The sequence below is a fragment of the Fulmarus glacialis genome, unplaced genomic scaffold (genome assembly GCF_000690835.1).
Source record: "Fulmarus glacialis isolate BGI_N327 unplaced genomic scaffold, ASM69083v1 scaffold8648, whole genome shotgun sequence".
In the NCBI taxonomy this organism is placed as follows: Eukaryota; Metazoa; Chordata; class Aves; order Procellariiformes; family Procellariidae; genus Fulmarus; species Fulmarus glacialis.
In genome coordinates, this window is record NW_009227559.1 from 1 (window position 1) to 19,035 (window position 19,035).

The 19,035-nt window shown below is 35.8% G+C and overlaps 1 protein-coding gene across 1 annotated transcript in view; it reads left to right on the forward strand.

The window, feature by feature from the left end:
- Nucleotides 1-1,302: 1,302 nt before the first annotated feature.
- MLLT10 (myeloid/lymphoid or mixed-lineage leukemia (trithorax homolog, Drosophila); translocated to, 10) overlaps nt 1,303-19,035 on the forward strand; it is a gene marked incomplete at its 5' end in the record, with an annotated part of 107,716 nt that continues 89,983 nt past the window's right edge. Inside the window, 2 exons of the mRNA XM_009583179.1 lie at nt 1,303-1,357; nt 14,214-14,323. Coding sequence (XP_009581474.1) covers nt 1,303-1,357; nt 14,214-14,323 — 165 coding nt within the window. The remainder of the gene's footprint in view (nt 1,358-14,213; nt 14,324-19,035) is intronic.

A 19,035-nucleotide genomic window follows, 5' to 3' on the forward strand; every position in this document is an offset into this window, starting at 1 on the left:
CTTAACCCATGGGTTTTCTCACTTTTACTTGTCTGCTTCTCTCCCTCATCCCCCCAGGGGGAGGGGAAGTGAGCGAGCGTGTGGTGCTTAGTTGCCATCTGGGGCTAAACCATGACAGCTGCTAATATCAATTTTCTTACAGGTTAAGAGGAATAGATAGTCCTCAAGTTATACTTCAGCCATATGAATTTCAGGAATGGAATTTCTCATTCCTCAAATAAGTTTGAACAATCTGTTTCTGAGTCACTTCCAGCATCATAGGCTCCTTTATCTGCTGACTTGCCAGTTAGCTGGTAAAGGAGAATAGTACTGTTCAGGGAACACAGAGAAGATCTGTATTGATGCCAGATGTTCCTCTCCATTTGAAGGATGTGGTGTTATGTTTGCATCTGATGATGAGACTGTTCTTCAGTTTCTTAAAAAGCTTATTAGATTGGTATGCTTTGAGTTGTTCCTGATCTGGGAATTCATAAAGGTTTTAATAAGGTGATTCCTAGGTATAGGGTCTCCTATAATGGTGTTCCTTTGCATGTCATTTGGAGCAGTTGAAGTGGAATGTGTGTCAAACCTGTTCTATTTCTGTCATCTCTGAACTGATTTGAAATTGGTTCACACTGCTCTAGAACACTTAGAGATGAACTTGATATTAGGAACTTGATAGAGGCAGCAATAGCAGAAAGGTTGTACTGTTGTGATCCTGGTGTATCTCAAAGAATATGATGTCAAACTGCATGTTTCCAGACAGGCAGTCTGGTGAATTTCGAGGATGAGTCAACTTTAGACCTCTTTTTTTTCTGAGACAGAAAGTGAGATTATTTTTGGTTTCTCAGCGTAAGTGAGAGTAAGCAGAGACTGTGAAGTCAGCTATAGTATGTGCACCTATGCTAATATATCCATGGCACGTCTTTGTGATTGACCACCTTGGTGAATACAGAGATTCTAGGAGAAAGAAATAGGATAGGGAGTCTTTGGACTGTGCCCAAGTTTCTTATCAAGCGAGTCTACCCCACGCTATGGTTTTTGGAGGCTTGTCTCCAGAATTCCAGGGTGTGGAATCCAGGAATAAAAACTTGGAGGTGGAACTGCGAATAGTTTAAATATAGTTTCAAGATCTGAAGGAGAAGGCTTCTTTTGTGACAAACTAACAATATTCAAGTAAAGGTTAAGGGAAAACACACCCATTCACTTTGAAGGAATGGTTGCTTCCTTAATGACAGCTAACAGTTTTGATGTGTGTGGTTTCTTTTTCAATGCTCCTATGATCATTCCATTTTTTTATTTTATTTTTGCTTTTTTCCCTAGAGATGTGAATTATGCCCTCATAAGGATGGTGCTTTAAAGAGAACAGATAATGGGGGTAAGTTTTATTCTTTTTTTTTGTGAACTCTCTTATTTTGTATGAGGGAAATAAGACTGTGAAAAAAAATTATAGGGATCCAAAACATAAATGAAAACACTGGCTGGTTTGGAAAGAGAACTATTTTACAGTAACCTTTAGTTGTCCAATTTAAGTTGAATTTAGTTTGCGAACATCAATCATTATTCTTAGTTTTATTTTTAGAAAGAGTTACAATGAAGGAGAAACTGCATTTTAACATAAGATTTTAATGGGGAAAAAGGATAAATTTTATGTGTATTCAGTTGGAGTTTGAACATTTATAGAAAGCTGTTGAAAGTGTACTATTCATGGAGGAAAATGGAATTTTTATGTCTGTAGCCCAGACTGAATGCACCAGTGCATTTTCAAACGATAGCTCTTTCATGCCTGATTTACTAATATGTTCTGTAACAAAGAAGTTAGAGCTGAAAAGTTGCAGTAGTGATTACCTGTCCCTTGCATCTTTCTAATTTCATCGTTCAGGTTATCATCAGTTCTGCTCCTGCTGAGTAGAACTGCTAGAGAAAGTCTCCACTGAATATCCTGTCTTGGTTGTGTTTATACTAACGGGTAATATGAATGAAAAATTTCAATTAACTTTTCAATCACTTTTGGAATTCCTTTTCTCTCTTTACTAGATACTTCTAAATTCCTGTCCATCATCTATCTGTAAATAGCCTGGTCATTTTGACACTGAGCCCTTTCTCTTGTGAGAGGAGAAAGTATGATCAGGATTCTGGGTTTCATTTGAACACTCTGTGTAAATTGTATTCTGGAGATTTTATGCTGCATACGTAATATTCTAACTAATTTATATCTTAATTTAGCTTAGTATTGACGCAGTTGATGCAGCTTTGCTATTTCTGTTGCAGTTGAGTTGCAGAAACGCAGAGCCTGCTTGTGTTCGGGCTGATCTACCCTTTCCCTTGTCTACACTTTGGCTGCAATGTACAGCATACGCTCTAGCATTCACCATTCTAGTGTCTGCTTATCTCAAACACATTAGTGAACTTAGTGTCATTTGTGAATGTTGGGAGATTGTATTAAGTCTGTGTTGTCTGTGTGTCAGTGAAGCTACCATCTTAAGTGCCAGCCCAGTACTTTAGCCTTAGAACTATTCTTCCTCTCAGACAGGTTGATACATAGCAGTGTTGAATTAATTTCTTCAAAAATGGCAGCTGGACACTTGCTTTTTTAGGAAATAAGTAATAAGAAAGCCTCAAACCTCTTGAAATATACAGTAAAATTTGTGAAGTGTGAAGTGGCTGAAGTGTTTTCTGTTTTTATACTTAAAGTAGTGTTTGGGAATGCCTTGCTATTCTGTATGGTAATTTTGAAACTTTTTTTTTTGCATAAAGTCTTGAGAACATATTTTCACAGTATGCATCAAAGATCTGAGCATCCTTTTAGTTATCTCTCTTACAGCTGTATTAATTGTAATTATGAATTCTTGTCTGAAAGTGAGTTACTGTATAAGATTGAAATTATTTAAGTTTAAATAGCAAAGATGTCACACTGTATGAACAATATTGTCCCTGTTATAATTTTCAATTTTCAGTACGACCAACTGTTTTCATCAGTGAAATCTTCATAGTGAAAATTTAGTAGCAAATAAGTCTTAAGAATTTGTACTTCACCTTCTGGAAGCATCCCTCCCTCAGTAATAGGTCTTGTCCATGGTGTTGAATACAGCAAATTCTACTTTATGGACCAAATGGTCTTTAAAGAACAGCTTTACAGAAGGATGTGAACCTTGGAAAAAAAGAACTCTGACTGGTATTGTATTTCAGAAATCTACATTCTTAACCTGAAGCTTTCCTTTCAAAGAGTTGCCTAACAAGGGATTGTGCCAGAAGAGTTTCAGACTTAAGGAAATATTGTTGAAAGTCATGTAATGGGCTTGTCAGTTTAAAATTATATTTACAGTAGGTTAATACTTGGAATTTTTTTTTAATGCTGTTACACCATTTGTTGCCAAGCGAAATGGTAAAAAGATGAAGGTATTCCTGAAAAAACTTTGAAACAAGCATTTCTGATAAAACCTTGTAAGGATACAGCTTTAGAAATATGTAATTATGGAGTCTTTCTGTAAGTATAGAAATAATTAAATGGTCTTACCTGTTCAGAACAAGTGAAGAAATTACTGATTTTATGTCAGTGATATAAAGTTATGCTTCTTTCTGCCTTCTGTCAATAGTAACTTAATTTTGTGGCCAGAAAACCAATGCAGTTTTTGTTTTGAATATGCAGATAGCTTAGCTCATACGTGGTCTGCTGCTCTTGCAGATTTTTTTTAAAAATTTTTTTTTTTTGGTAACAGTTTTCTGAATATGCACTTTTTAATAATGTGAAGAAATGTGTTTTGTTTGGCTGTTGAAAATACTGTATTTTCTTTCATGTCAGGAATCTTAATGTTTTTTCGTCTACTGAGCTTTTACTATAGGCTTCTGTGATTTTCTTAGCCTGCAGTAAGATGCTGTTACTGCAGGGAGGGTCCTTGCTATGCATTACTTCCTCCTCCTTTGTGATGGTACTAGCATTTAAAACTTTTTTTTTTGTTTTCTTCCCCCCCACGCCCGTTCATTTGCAGCTAAATGAAATCAGTTCCCTGATCCAGCTGACCATGCTAATGCTGATATAGGGGAATGACCAGGACTATTCTTTTAGCAGCAGCCTGTACACTATCTGTCTTAAGTCAGTGACACAACTGTACCTTATAACTGTATCTTATAGCTCTTATGTAATTGTGTTATCTTGCCTTTAAAAACTCTGGGGCACGACCACACCATACACCACCATTACAATGACAAAGTAGTCTAGGAATCAAACTTGTTTTTAAATGTTACTGACTGACTAGAAAATAGTGATGGTGGTGTATGGTGTGCTTGTGTTCGTATGCTGTGGGGTTTTTTTGTTGCGTGCCACCTTCTTCCTTCTCTCTCTCCTTTTACTGCTTATCTGACTTTCTGGAGATCAGCACTTCTTTAGATTTGCTTCTTAGGTTTTACATTTCTGATTGGAGACATCTATTGTACCTTTGTCATGCTTATCAGTACAGTTGCTGAGGGTTAATGTTGGGTTCTCCAGTATCATCTATGGCAAATACAGAATTACAGTTTTCAGTGGTACCATAAATACAGCATTTTTGGAGCAGTACTGTCATGGATCTTATATAGGACTTTAAAGTGCTGGCCTGAGATCGTAATAGGAGAGGAGAGTATCGTGGAGGCCAAACAACATTTGGCCTGCTCTCTTTAACAGTATGAACTGGATTCTTGGGAAAATTCTTGCATGCTTTCTCAGAATACTTTCCCAGCCTACAAGAATTTACGCTTTTGGACTTCTTTAACCAGAGGTGGTATTTTTTGTGTTTAATGGAACAAAAGTCCATCACACTATTAATGTGTCCACTTCTGTATAAAGGTTAGTGTCCATAATGTTGTCTGACAAGGCATTTTGTGGTTGATCTGTACAATGTGTCAAGATGTATGCTGGTTTGTCTTGAACCTGTTACCTCACGGTTTTATTTGATGCCACTTGGCACTTGCTAGGTGTTAGGAAGTGATAAAAAACAATTCTTCTATGTTCAGCTTTTCAATACCTCTTCTGGCTTTATAGACCTCTGTCATATTCGTCTTTTGTCGCCTTTTCAGGATGAAGGAGCCCAGACTGACTGGGCATTCCTTGTACAGAAAACTGACCATCCCCTTTCCATTTCTCTATATGTCTTCCAAATGATACATAATCCTTACCAGAGCTGAATATGAAATTTTAGAGAAGCAAATCTACTGTACATAATGCCATGGAATCTCTAGACTGCAAAATTATTAAAATATGGTTTAGTGTTCCCTAACATAGACTACGAATGTAATTATGGGTCACCATTTTTTGGTACAAATTTTTCTTATTGATTACAGAATATTTTCAGTAGCCTAAACATTCATACTACCTCAAGACTAGGACAGATCCTGAAATTGGAACCAAAGTATTGATTTTAGCATGGCTTTTGCCTGAAGAATGTTCTTAAAATTGAGTGGACTGTTTTCTGCATCTGCTCTGAGAACAGAAGACAGGGGCAGTTTACATTTTTGAGGCATTAACTATTTTTACAGCCATAGTTAACTCTTAGCTATTTGGGTTATTGGAGGTGGAGTGGGATAGGGGAAGTTCAGTTATGCTAGATAATAGTGACTATACTAGCCAAGTGTTTTCTAGACAGTGTTGTGGAAACATTCTACTTAGCGTTGGAAACTCATGCAGATGGTTCTGCACCAAGTTGCTAGGGTGTCTGGATCTGGAAGGACTAAAGAGTTCATGTGAAGTGCCAAACGGAAATGGCATTTTTCGTTGCTCATAACCTTTTTTGGTACACTGGAGAGTACACAGATGCCTGCCTGTTCTTGGCTTGGTGATGGTGGCGGCTGTCGCTGTAATCAGAACCTGTAGCGAGCCCAAAGAGATAATTCTGTCTGGATTTGAGCAGAACATGTCCTAGTCTGCTTCAGTGTCCGTCATGTGCTTTCCATCGTCAGAGACCCGAACTGACCCTGAACAGAAGCAGCTAAGGTCTGGTTGCAAATGTTTGTTCAGTCCCTTCACACTATGTGAAAATGGTCATTCTGCTCCTGCACTTGCACAGATCTTGGAAACAATACAGTTGCATTTAGCAGAATGTAGTAGCCTGGACTAATATCCATGGTGTGGCTTATCTGTGGCAGGTTATCCGTGCTAAGGATTATCAAGAGTTGACTGTATTTAGCTGCACATTCAATTTAATTGATTTGTTAAGAGTAGTGGGACATTGCATGGTTATGATCAGGGTGATTGTCAGAAATTTTAGGAATAAGCTTTGAATACGTTTTAGTATTCAGCTGCCTAATATCTGTGATTGTCCTACAGCTATGGTTAAGTTTTGTGAACAAAAAATAGTCTTCCCTCTATGTGGACTTTGCGGAATTTGTTTTTCCATAAATGTTAGCACTTTTTCAGTGTTCAGAGACTGCAGTTCTATAAATTCTGTTACGTTATTTACTGGGTTTTGTTTTATTTATTTATTTATGTTTAATTGATACTAGAAGCAGAAAAGTAGGATTGAGTTGAAAAAGGAACTTTTCTCTTTGAACATATTTATTGACAAAATTCCTTGCTAAGTTTGGTATTCATGTTCATTTAGGGGCACTACTGTGGTTTTAAACACGACTGGATAGAAAAGTTTTTTAAAATGAGAAAAACTGATATGTGTGAGTTGCTTATTGATTTGCTGTCTTATGTGTAAGAAGGCTATTGAAAGAGAGAGTAACTTTTCTTTAGCTTTGTACTCTGTATGTGGATTAGTAGTTGGACCAAATATAAACACATTTTTTTGAAAAACAGAAATGCAACAAGTGAGCATTTGTTTGAAGATACTTGAGAACTGTAGACTGTTTGACAGTTTTGGGCCTTTTCAATTCAGTAATGTTTCCTTAACTGTTGCAGTAATTTCCTTTGAGTTTTTGACACTCAGTGAGGAGGAAATAAAATCACGACCATTTGAACTGATTATAGTTTTTTGAATGCCAATTCTTTTACCTTCTCATAATACTAAGTATGCATCTGTTCTTCTGAGCAAATTGTTCAGTTGTATCTAATATTGCGCATCTTCCGTTTAAATAGTTTTCTTACAGTAATCTTCGTCCACAGTTTTCTGTAAGCCTGAAAGGCTTGATTTTGTTGTACAAGTTGTTACTTTGAAATCTGATTCTACTGGATGATGATCAGGAATGCTGTGTAACAGCATTCTTTGTGTGACTTTTCACCAAGACTTGTTTCATGCAGCTGCTTGGGAAAAGGCCAGCTAACAATGTGGTGGTTTTATGTCATCGTGCAGGCCCTCTTCCCAACCCCTGGGTTAGCGTTGGGATCTCCCAAGTCTATAAAAACATCATATGTTAGGTTTTCCTATTGCTATTGTTATTATTAGAGTCAGCAGCTCTCACCGTCAGATTTACTGTTCTGGTATTAATGTCTAAGAATATGGATGGTATAATGTCATATGTACACATTCAGGCATATGCATTTTGCAAGAAGTGCTTACCTACAAATGTTCTGGTCCTTTTGCGCAGATTTGCAGGAGTTTGTATGTGTTTGTTTTTTTTTTTTTTTTTTTTTTTTTGCTGGGAAAGACAGTAAAAATGGATAAGCAATTTAAAATATTTTACTAATATACACATTATCATATAATCTATATTGTATATTTATTACCTACATTGCTAGTGATCATAATGTATAACTAGGGAAAAAACATTTTAGAGCTTTAGATAAATATTTATGACATTTTTTCCTTTTGTTGTATAAAAGGATTTCTTGAGGGAGGGGGAAGAGACTCATCAATGCCATAGCATGCCGGATAAAATTATTAAAGCCATTAGCTTACTTAGTGGACCAGTGGAATGTAATCTGTAGCTGTTTCAAAAACAAACTATTTGTTATGCTGCTGAATAATGACCCAAAGTAAATTTTTCTTATGTACCAATTCTTCACTTTAGGAACAAATTTTGATAAATGGAGAGTTCGGTGAAATTCTATGGTAGGACTCTGTAGAGTGAAGCCTTTTCTTCACAGACAAACAGTATTTATTTACTTGTTTTTTAACAGAAATTGTCTGTTGGTTCATTCAGTGTACCAATGATAGGTTGACTGCCAACCACACTGGTGAGATCTCTAGCAGTTAGTGTGAGCACCTTCTTTTTACCCACCTTTGAAAAGAGCAGATCATTAGTCAATAATACTATATTAACTATAGCAAACTCTAAAACTGTGTTTACTGGGGTAAGGAAAAGACAGTAACTTAAGCTGACAGATTTCTTTTTTGCAAGTTTTATTGTCTTTAGAGGAAAGGAAGATGAGGGTCAAAACAAAAGGGTGTGGAATGCCTTAATGAAGAAACACTTAAATAGAGGTCTAAAATAGTACTTAATCTTACCCTCTGCAAATAGTAACAGTAACGGTCTTAAGTACATCTTTGCTGGATTCACCTTTCAGAGTGGGATGGAGCTGAGTCTTGGGGTCAGTCAGCAGATCTGATAGTTGTGGACGCTGAGGGTGCAATTTCATGTAATCTAGGACAGCTATTGACTTCTGCTTAAAGGAGTGGATGGTGGTTTTCCCATGACTGGGTGTTTCTTCACTGGTGGTTTTGCATATGATAATCACATGACCTCAGTATGGATTGCATCAACTTATTTAGTGATCTTACTGCAAGGTAAACTTTAGTTTAGTAATCAGATGAATAACCCCAAGTTTAGTAATCAGGTGAATAAAATTTTATCTGCCCTGCTACATGGCAAGCTTATACAACGGGGAGAGGGTAGGGATGTACAGTTGAAAGTGAAGAGTAAGGTGAGACCTTACCTGTTAGTGACAGCCCACAGCTGAAATGGATTGAGGTGTATCCTTAAACTGCAACCTGGAGCAACCCTAATAAGAAACTAACATTTCAACAGAGAAAGATTTTTCCATGCTAGAAGAATATATTCACTTCGTTTAGGAGTGAGCTGTAGTTACAAATAAAGTAAAATCTCCTTAGTGAGATATAATGGACTCTTTAGGAACTTACACAGAACGCATAAACAAATTTTACTCTGGAATTGGTGCACAGTTAGGAGATGGTGATGACATCCCAGAGCTCTCTTGTGGGACCACACTGGCACTGTGGCTGGATCTCAGTGTGACTTCACCTCTACAGTCTGTTACTGCTTTGCAGCACAGCTTCAACATTGGTTGTGGGACATAGCGCTAGTGTAGTGCCTACTCAGTGTCTGTAAGTTCACAAGCTATAGGTGGACTTCTCTTGATTTGGATGGTAGGATGGATTGTAAGTCTGTTGCTGTTATTTTATTATGAAGTAAAAGATTATAAAAGCAAGGCTTAAAAATTTGCACTGGAAGATGATTTAAAAGTACTATGACTTTATAGTGAAAGTGCTTGTGGGTCAAGTTTTGAACACTTAAACAGTAGTTGTAAAGGCAAAAATTTAGTTAGATGGATAATGTACTGTATATTATTTATCTCCCTGGGTTTTATTTGCTAATTTTAGATTACTTTGTTAGAGTTTGCTTCTAGTTATAGAGTTCTTTGTTGGCAATAGTCTTTTGTTTGCTGATGGTGAAATTGTTAGGAGTTACCTGTTCTCTGTCGCATTGAGGTAACAGATCAACTACTTATTTTCAGTTAGGGTTCTGGAGCCCGAGATTTGTTACTCCGAATGTTAATGAATAATGTATATTCAAATTATACCCATTAAGTCTGTACTGTTAGGTTTTCATTGAGCTAAAAAATAGTTAGGCACCTGAAATAAAAATCTCAGCAAAAGATTGGTAAAATTTGGATAGATTCTGTGCTGGTAATTAAACATCTTGCATGCCAGAACAAGATGTAAAAACTGGCAAAACTCAGTGGTGTGTCTTTCTGAGGGATAAATCAAAATAAAAAAGGACTCAAGTGAAAAGCTGGAAGTTTCATAAGACGTATTTCAACTTTGAAGGCTTTTCAGCATGAATTTCCAATTTCTGATATTGGAGAAAACTGTTTTCATTATTATTGTTATCAAAGTAAATCTTGGAGTTGGTTTATATGTGGTTTTGATGTTGTTTTAATGTTGGTTGAAGTTGTTCCCTAAGATCTCTTCAAAAGAAAGTGTCTTAGCTATACTCATGTGATGTTATCTTAGAAAGCACAGTGGATTTTTTTTTTTTTGTAAGGTGCGCAACATTTCCCAAAGTTATTGGACTCGAAAGCACAGTTGAAATAAATATTTTTAATTTTAATTTGGCTGTCACCAATAAGTTGTTTCTAATAAGTAATAACCAAAAACTGATGACATTTTACAGTTTTTGGATGGAGGCATTGATTGTTGTAGAATATTGCATTGTTTAAAGCAAAAGAGGCAGTGAAGCTGCCAGACCATGGTAGCCTGCTGTGCGTATTTTTTTCAGCAGTTTTGGAGAAAGCAGTTCTGGTAAGAATGCACAGAAACAAGCAAACTCAGTGGCTGATTTGAATCCTTATAATACATTTCTTAATTTCTTGTTTTTAAGCTAAAGCCTAAGTTTATTTCAGAATAAGCAAGCCAGGCATTATCATCTGGTAAAAATACTATTATTGAGAAAGCATATACATAAAATGGCCACACTTAAACATTGGGAAGGCTCAAAAGGACTGGATTTAATGATGGTTTGGCGGGGGGGGGGAGGGGAAGAAAAAGATGTATAGTTGCTGATGAAGTTGATAGTTGCCCAAGAATAACATAGCAAGTCATTTGAATAGGAAGTTTACAGTGCAATCTTTATAGCTTAGATGGAGTTAATTGAAAAATATGTATTTTAATGCAGTCTTAAATATCATAAGTCTTTATAAATGCGTGCTTCTCTTATCAGCTATATGTACAGTTTACGTGGGTGTCTCTTTAGGATGTTTCATTATCCCTGCAGAGAAAGTAGGCAGTTGTCATCCAGTAAGAAACAAAAGCACTCAACTCTGAACATGGCAATAGGTACTTTATTCTGTTGGGATTCTGAGCTCAGTGCTCTGCCTGAGAGTAGTTGTCTAGAAGAGAAGGAAGTGGCAGCGGAGGATGGGGGAGGCATTTTCTCACTGTGTTGTTATAGTCAAGAGCCCTCTCAGTTGCAGAAAACATTAAAAGTAAAGTCTGCTTATATGCTAGTGGCTTGTTCTTCCATCAGTGAGATGGAGGAGAGTTATCACACTTAGTTTGTTTGGCTGTAGGTGTTCTTGCTTCCATGCTTACTCTTTGTAGCGAAAGTGACTAGTCTTTTGATGCTTAGGAAAAAGATGATTGTTGTTTGCTTCCTTTTCTATTTTCCTCCACTACTATCTGGTCCTTACATGGTGAAACTGAATCTTCTTGACCTCCATTAAATTGACAAGATTTGTGGAGGAGTCTACAGATCTTCTTGAGCTTTCCAAAGATGGAGATTTCGCAGCACCTTTAGGCAACCAGTCCTTAATCACGCTTGTTATGGAAAAGTGTCTGTCTTATTCTTTCTTCAGGGAGAGCTGCAAAAGGTTCTTCCAGGTGAGCTGGGTGTTGCTCTCTGACAATTTTATATTTCTTCACTGGTGAAACTTTGGACAAAAGAACATTTAAGCAGTTGTGTATGGGGTCTCTGAGTCCTAGTCGGAGCTGGTGCTGGAGTTAAGTCGTCTTTTATGATGTAGGTGTTTGAGGCTGGTAACATAAGGGTGCTGCCGCGTCCCCTATGGTTAAATTTTTATTGGACAGGTGGTGATTTTTCAGCAAAGTCAGATTATCTGGGGTCTAAAGATACCAGATGGAAACCAATGGAAAAGGTCCCTTGTCCTCAGTTCCCTGGGCACTTATTGACCGCTTGTTCAAAAAGTGTGTTAGTGCTGTGGTACCTCATTTGTTTCATTATATAGATACTGTTCTTGTTATCATGAAAGATAAAGGAGTGCTATTGCCCACAACTATCCTGGATATTTTGGATATTTTGCGCTGTATATTTTGGAAATCAGAATGTATTAAGTTTGTAGGTTTCTGGCTATATTGTTTAATTCTTTTTTTGATAGTGATGGAGTAGTATTCAGCTAAAGTTAATTCTGAAACTGGTTTCTTGTAGTGAAAATTCTTTACTTACCTAAATTGCAGTTGGCTTAATAAGTGGGTTTTTTTTTTTAATGTCTCTGGTATGTTTTTTATATTTACATAATAATTTTTCATTATAAGTGTAACGGAGTACAGGCTTAATTAAGTCTGAAGTAAAAGCTTTTGCCATCTGTTTATGAGTAACTAACTGAAGAAGGTTTTTTTTTTAAATTTCAGTGTCACTTTTCTACTGGTTTAATGGTTTTATTAGGTGAATGGTGTTTCTATTTGAGTCAATTTTTTGAGAGGAGATTTAAAGATAAATATTCACCATTAACACCATGTTAACATTTATTTATCTGTCTTCAGTAAGATGACTCTGGCTTAGGGCAGTTTGCAAGTCTTCGAAAAGTCCTTATAAACACTTACTCCCTGAAGATATTTCAAGTAGCGGAGAGAACAAAAGAAGACTGCGATTTTAATGTTTTTTTCAGTCTGTCTGTTAATGATAATTTTTAAATGGTCTGTTGGAACCTTTTTTAAAAGCAGCTCAAGTTGGCAGTTTATACTTTCTTTTCCCTATTCTTTTATTAGTCTCATGCTTTTTCTGTGTGGAATAATTCTACAAACTATTTGTGAATAAAATGATGAAGCAGCACAGATACTGTATTTAGTTGCAGATGAAATACTAGAATGATGCATGTTATGTTGACTATAAGAGCTGTGTGTGCGCTTTTCAGTTTCTGTAAAATTACAGCTACCAATTTAGCAAATGGGGAGGGGGGACACCAATCGGTTGGAAGCAACTAGAAAAGATTTGTGCTTTAAGAAAAGAATAAAAAGCACATACGCGATTCCAAATATTAAATATCATTCCAGAGTCTCAACAAGACTACTGTAAGTAAGTACAATTTTATGTTTAGCTCAGTTTAAGAGTCAAAGTACAGTTGGGTGAAGAAATTAAGAACCTTTAGATTCAGCAGAGGAGTTAAAAAGAGAAAATCTAAGATGAAAACAGAACTCAGAAAGGTCTGCATTGAGGCAGTATGGTGAGGTTTGTTTTGGTTTTTTTTTTTGTTATAGGATGCATTTGCACAATGATAATTTACTTTGTTTACCTAATCTAATAATCCGCTAGATTATCTAATTATGTAAGTCTGTCATTTTATGTCCTTAATATTTGCATACCAGAAAGCCTGGGTAGGAGGAAAGCACAATTGTTTTTAAGGTGTACTGAAGGTCTTATGACAAAAGACTTTAGTTTTCCTCTTGGGGAAGTACAGAATTCATGCTAAATGATTAGCCACATGAAGTTCACTTTCAGATGAGGTAGCTCTGTACTACGTGATACTAGTCATGTAATTCTGTTATTAGTGTCAGTATATTAGTATGCTGGGTTAGCTATATAGCAGCTTCTGCTAAATTTACAGTTATGGCAAACTGTCCTCCACTGAAACAAACTGACAACTCTCAGGATCTTAGTATTGAAAAAAGGCATAAAATTAGTAGGTTTCTTTCTGAATTGGTGTTTCCCCCCGCCCCCATCCAACCAAATGTTTACTTCTTGAAATGTTGTTAAAGCACCGTACAGTAAGTAACTAAGCATTTATTGATGACCCCAAGTTAATGAGTTAGAACAGGACTCGATATAGGAGTTGATATTCCTATGAAAAAATGAGTTGGCCACACCTTTAAAGAAGGAAAAGAAGAGATTTCATAGAGGGGGTGTGTGTGTTGGGATTTCTTTCTATAGAAAGAATACAGGAGTCTAGTCAAATTAGAATGACTTTGTTTAAATAAAAAGTGTACACAGAAGTCTCATATGATGGTAATGCTTACATGGATACTAGTTTGTTCAGAGGATATTTCTCATTTGCAGGAATTTGCATAGCTTTTATGCGATGACTATGTTAATCCAAGAAACTTAAGGAAATAACCGTTTTTCTGTTTGTGTCACTGTTTGTATAAATCATTAGTATTTGGATTTCATGGAGTATTATTTGTATAAATTCTCCACTGAATAAACTTTAAAATCTATTACAGCTCATCTAAACTTTGGATAATATAAAATGAAATGTAAACATGACTTAAGTAACTTATGTCTGTAATATTCTAAACAGTTAAAATAGTCCATGGAAAAAAGTGTTGTAAAAGGTCTTTGTACTATAATTGAAATGTCCTTTAAGCTTCTAAGAAAACATTAAAATTAAATACAATTATAACTTTTTGTAGGTTGGGCTCATGTGGTTTGTGCTCTGTACATTCCCGAGGTGCAATTTGCAAATGTTTCTACGATGGAACCTATCGTGTTGCAGTCTGTTCCTCATGATCGTTATAATAAGGTATAATTATATGTCTTTTTATCTAAATCTAATGTATTTATTTTAAAACTTGTGAGCTTTAATAATCTAAAACTACACTTCTTAGAATGCGCTTTATATAAAATTCATAAATGTTTGCAGTAACGGTGTATGTTTTCTGCTATGGCATTATGATAAATTCAAGAATTAAGAAAGCTCTATGATTAAATTAAACTGTAAGGTTATCTGCCATGTCTCATTATTCTTTTACAGATTAGGGACTGTTTTGTTAATTAAAAATATCGTGATCTTTGAATAACAGTTTATTTTGAAAGGAATGTGAAATATTTCCCATAGGTTGAAATATTATTACAGCTTATTTGAAATGTTATTATTAATTACCACTAAGTCCTACTGTTTTAAGTATTGATATGATGTTCATAAACATTTCTTCTAGGAAGAAAAGCTATGCTAATATATTGAAGCAAAAGCTGGCAGACTTTTGCCTTTGTAAACAGTATTCGCTTTAGTGGGATTATTTGCTTGTAGAAGAACTGCTCCTAAATAAGTATCAGAGTGAGATGGAATGTTTTATGAAGTGTGGTGAGACTTTATTTAATTTTTAAAAAAAAAAAAAAAAAAGGCAAAGCCATGTAAAAGTAACTTATTAATGTTTTATATTGATAGTTACGTTTTTCTACTTTTCTCTTATACTACCTCTTCGCCACTAGATTTAACTACTTCCTCCTTTGTATTTTTATCTTTTCCCTTCTATAAACAGCCAACTGTCTGAATTTCTGATCAGTTTTGTTACATATTTTGCTTGTGTTCTTTTTACCTCTAGTTTCTTTCTCTTATTTTATGGTCGTTTGTGGACACTGGGGTAAAAGAGGAATAGACTGTGTTATAAAAGAAAGAAAGCAAAAAAAAAAAAAAAAGACATGTATCACCTCTGGTGTTCTTCCTACAGGGAAACCAGTCCTTTTCACGTTGTCTCTGTGACCTCCCATTATTATTTTTTTTTTTTTTTTTCTTCAGTTTACATCTCTGATTTATGCGCCCCCTCCTGTTTTCCTATTATTTTTTCTTTTTTTGTACTTCGGTCTTTTCCTTGTCTGTTTCGCATTCTCATAATTGCTGTCAGTATGTTTTGCCCATCTTATTTACCAGTGTATCCGAAAAGCCAGGAATCAAAATCTAGGTTCTTCTCATGCTTCCTCATTATGTGGTACCTGAGCATCTGTATTGGCTCCTTGCTATTGGCTTTCTTTTGCATTGCAAGGACATGCGACAGTGAGATTAAGTGCAGAACTAATAAAATTTTTGAGCTTGGACACAAAGCAGTACAGATTTGCTGTGGCAGATGAGTTTATTTCCTCTCTCTCCTCAACTCTGGGCCAACAGCACATATGTTTTCTCATTTTAACTTGAGTAGTAGTCATAATGGTTTTTTTTTAACTGGTAGTGGTTCTTCCCTAATGTACTTCAAAAATTTTGTGGAACACTTTGGATTTTGTTTTATTTTGCACCATTTCCACTGATGGTAATTGATATTGGATGAGTAAAGCCTTGTAACTTCAAAAAATGTACCTTGTGTCTTATAATATTACTTGTTCACAAAGTCCGCTGTTGGTCTATGTCTTTAGTCTTTTAATTCAAGTTGCTTCTTTCTTGAACTGTTTTTCGTCCAAATATACAATGTATAGTTGTCTCTTACTGCTAAAATTCTGTATTTGCATTTTGTTGGTCTGTAGTTACCATGATTTTTTTTTTGCTTGCTAGATAATTACTAGTGCCATACAGCTTATGTAGATAAAGTTCCTGATGGTGTCAAGCTTTTTGTTTTCTGCATTTTTTGGTGGGTGTTCTGATTTGGGCCTATTTTCCATGGTAACAGTCAGCCTAAAACTACTTTTATACAGACCTCTACAGTATATTGTAAAATATAATGAGACCTATATTACAAATTTCAAAGTTTGGAGTCACACCCCTAGCCTGCAAATTACTATATTTTTTTTTCCCTCTTGTTTTACAGAACCTGGTTCTTGCTGTCTTTATTTGGTCTATTTGGTTCAGTGAGATAGTGGTTGTGGATTTCAAGGAAATCAAAGAAATGCCTATAGTGCAGTTGCTGCAGCAAACCTCGTGAAACCAATCTAACTTCACCAACAGCAGTCTAGTTGTAACAGCACAGAATTTAAGAGGCAGTCGCTGACTGGGGACTCTGCCAACTTTTTTGATAGATCCATCGCCAGTGCTGAGTTTGGTACTGCTGTGGCTAAACTGCCACCAGTTCCCAAGTAGGCTGGTTTTGAGCAATACCACCAAAATCAATACAACTACTATTTCCCTTTTCAGCCTGCAATAACTTCACCTCCCCACCCCCTTGCTATTCAGTATAAACTGTGTTTATTTAAATGATACATTTTTTAGATCAGAAGCTTTGTAAAGCATTTAACTCTGACTTTATCAATTTGAGAGAAAATGGGAAAGAAAAGCAGTTTTTTTGAGAAGTAGATATGGCAAACAGTTCTTAAAACATTTGTGGCGCATTGTGAACAAATGTAAATGTGTAATTAGGAAAAAAAGACTAGAGTTGTTTCTCCTTTTACAGAGGCTTAGTGCTAATTTCATTCTGTCTGTAAACTCAGGTTGGAATAGATGATTTTAAGAAAGATTTCCTGTGAAGTGCTAAATAATTCTGCATAGGCGGCTGAATACACATAGAAGGCTAGCATATGGAATTGAGGGAAAATACAGGTCAATGGAAATTACCATAAGGGAAAATTTATACTGTAGTCTTTAAAATAGAAACAAACGTCATTGGAGTTTTGCCAGGAGATACTACTTAATTTACACAGTTTTTTCGATGCACTTGTTTCTTTATTGAACACTGAAAAATATGCAATATTACAAAGTGCATTAATCTTAAATGCAAGAAGAAAAACAGTAGACAGCAACATGAGGCTTATCAATCTAAAGGTGTTTGGCTGCTATTTCCCTGAAGTTTACCTGCTTCTGGGATAAGAACCGTCACATTACAGAATGAATCCGCTGAATGACTTGATTAGTGGGTTAACTAACAGGAAAGCTCTTCTTATACAGTTGGTTCCAAAAAGAAATGGACTAGTAGTTGCTCTCCTATTTAGTAGGTGTTTGTTATTCCTTGGATGGTTATGCATGGATAATCTCTATTTATTTTATGTGAGCTTTATTTCTCTCTTTCAGGTTCATTTGAAAGTATGTGGTAATTGAATATAATTACTGCTTTTAGGAATCTCTTTTAAGAGCTGATTAAAAAATAAGTGCATTTGGAGTTTCTTGATCTGCCTAGTAGTAAAGGCAGCTGTTAGACTTTTATTTCAGTACTTGCTGCAACAATGAGAAATTTCTGTACATACTCCTAGGTTTGATTCTGTAAGCAGGGAATGCTCTTGGGTAGCTGTTACAAGTAGAGTAAACTATTTCTCAAATTACTTTTTTGTTTTATAAGTTTTTTCTTGCCTCATCTTCCCTTCTGTCTTTGGTTTTGCAGGGAAGGTTTACGTTTTGAAATTTGAAGAAAAAATACTGGCAGAAACATAAAGGCAGCTTTGCAAAACATATATTTTGCCATTAAAGAAACTAAGATATTTGTTGTATTTTTTGAGCAAAATTTCCTTGCTGAATCAAAAGCTTTGTGTAATGTTTTGCTTATTTTCCAATGAGTTTGGGAGAAGTCTAAGTACTCTCTTCCCTTAAGAGCTCTGAAGAGCAGCGCTGCTGTAGGTGGTGGGACACAGAGTTTTACACTTCCCCATTCCAGAGGTTTCAGAGGAGGTGTAGCAATTGCATGGATTTGCAAATGCATGAAAGTCTTTGGTTTTCTGCTTTGTGAAAGATAAAGGTTCTCAGGCTTCTGGAATTGTTTGTGTGTCTAAGAGAAGGTAGAAGTATGAGAAGCTCAGCTTTAGAGAGAACCATGTTGGAACGGGAAGATGAACCTTCTTTGTCCCCATTTCATATGGAAGATTAGGAAACATGTTTTGTACTTCCCATGACTATTGTAGGAAGGATAGAAGTTCATTGAGCTTGTTAAAATGGGTAGGCAGTCCACCATGTTGTGTTTAAACTTTTTTGTAATGTAGCTGGTCATTTATTATAATTTTTCAGTAATTTTACTGTCAATTTGTTTAAGGGGTCCTGAAACAGATCCTAAATATAGTATGTAGTGTTGAAAAAGCAGGGCGTACATCCTTACTAAATGGAATGCTTATATCACTTTTCTTTCTGAGCTTCAGTGAGGAAAAAAATTACAGATCTTAAGGCAAAACTCTGCAAAAAACAGAACAGTAACTGGAGCTTGTGTTTTATGGAGTCTGTTGAACTCTCTGTTTATAGAGGTACCTTACTTTTGAAGTTACTTACACTTTAATATAGTTACTCAGATGAGGTTGATAGATCATGACCTTGTTTGTTCCTAAAATCTGAATGTGTCAGGTCGTGGTATGGAAAGCTATAAAGCAGCCAGTCTCAGACCCTGTCAAACAACTGAATTATTTATATGCACTATCTTGATGTACAAAGGGAGCAAGGCAAAGAATTAAGTAGGATTATTCCCTTTTTGATCCTTCAAATGTTAGGATATAGGGTATGATTTTAGGATATATTGTCTATTGAGTTTAATGCTTTTTAAAAGTCTTGTGGAAACCATACAAGAATGACTTGCCTAGCCTAGAGTCTTGCGTGTTAACAAAAATGCTTTAGTTAGCTGA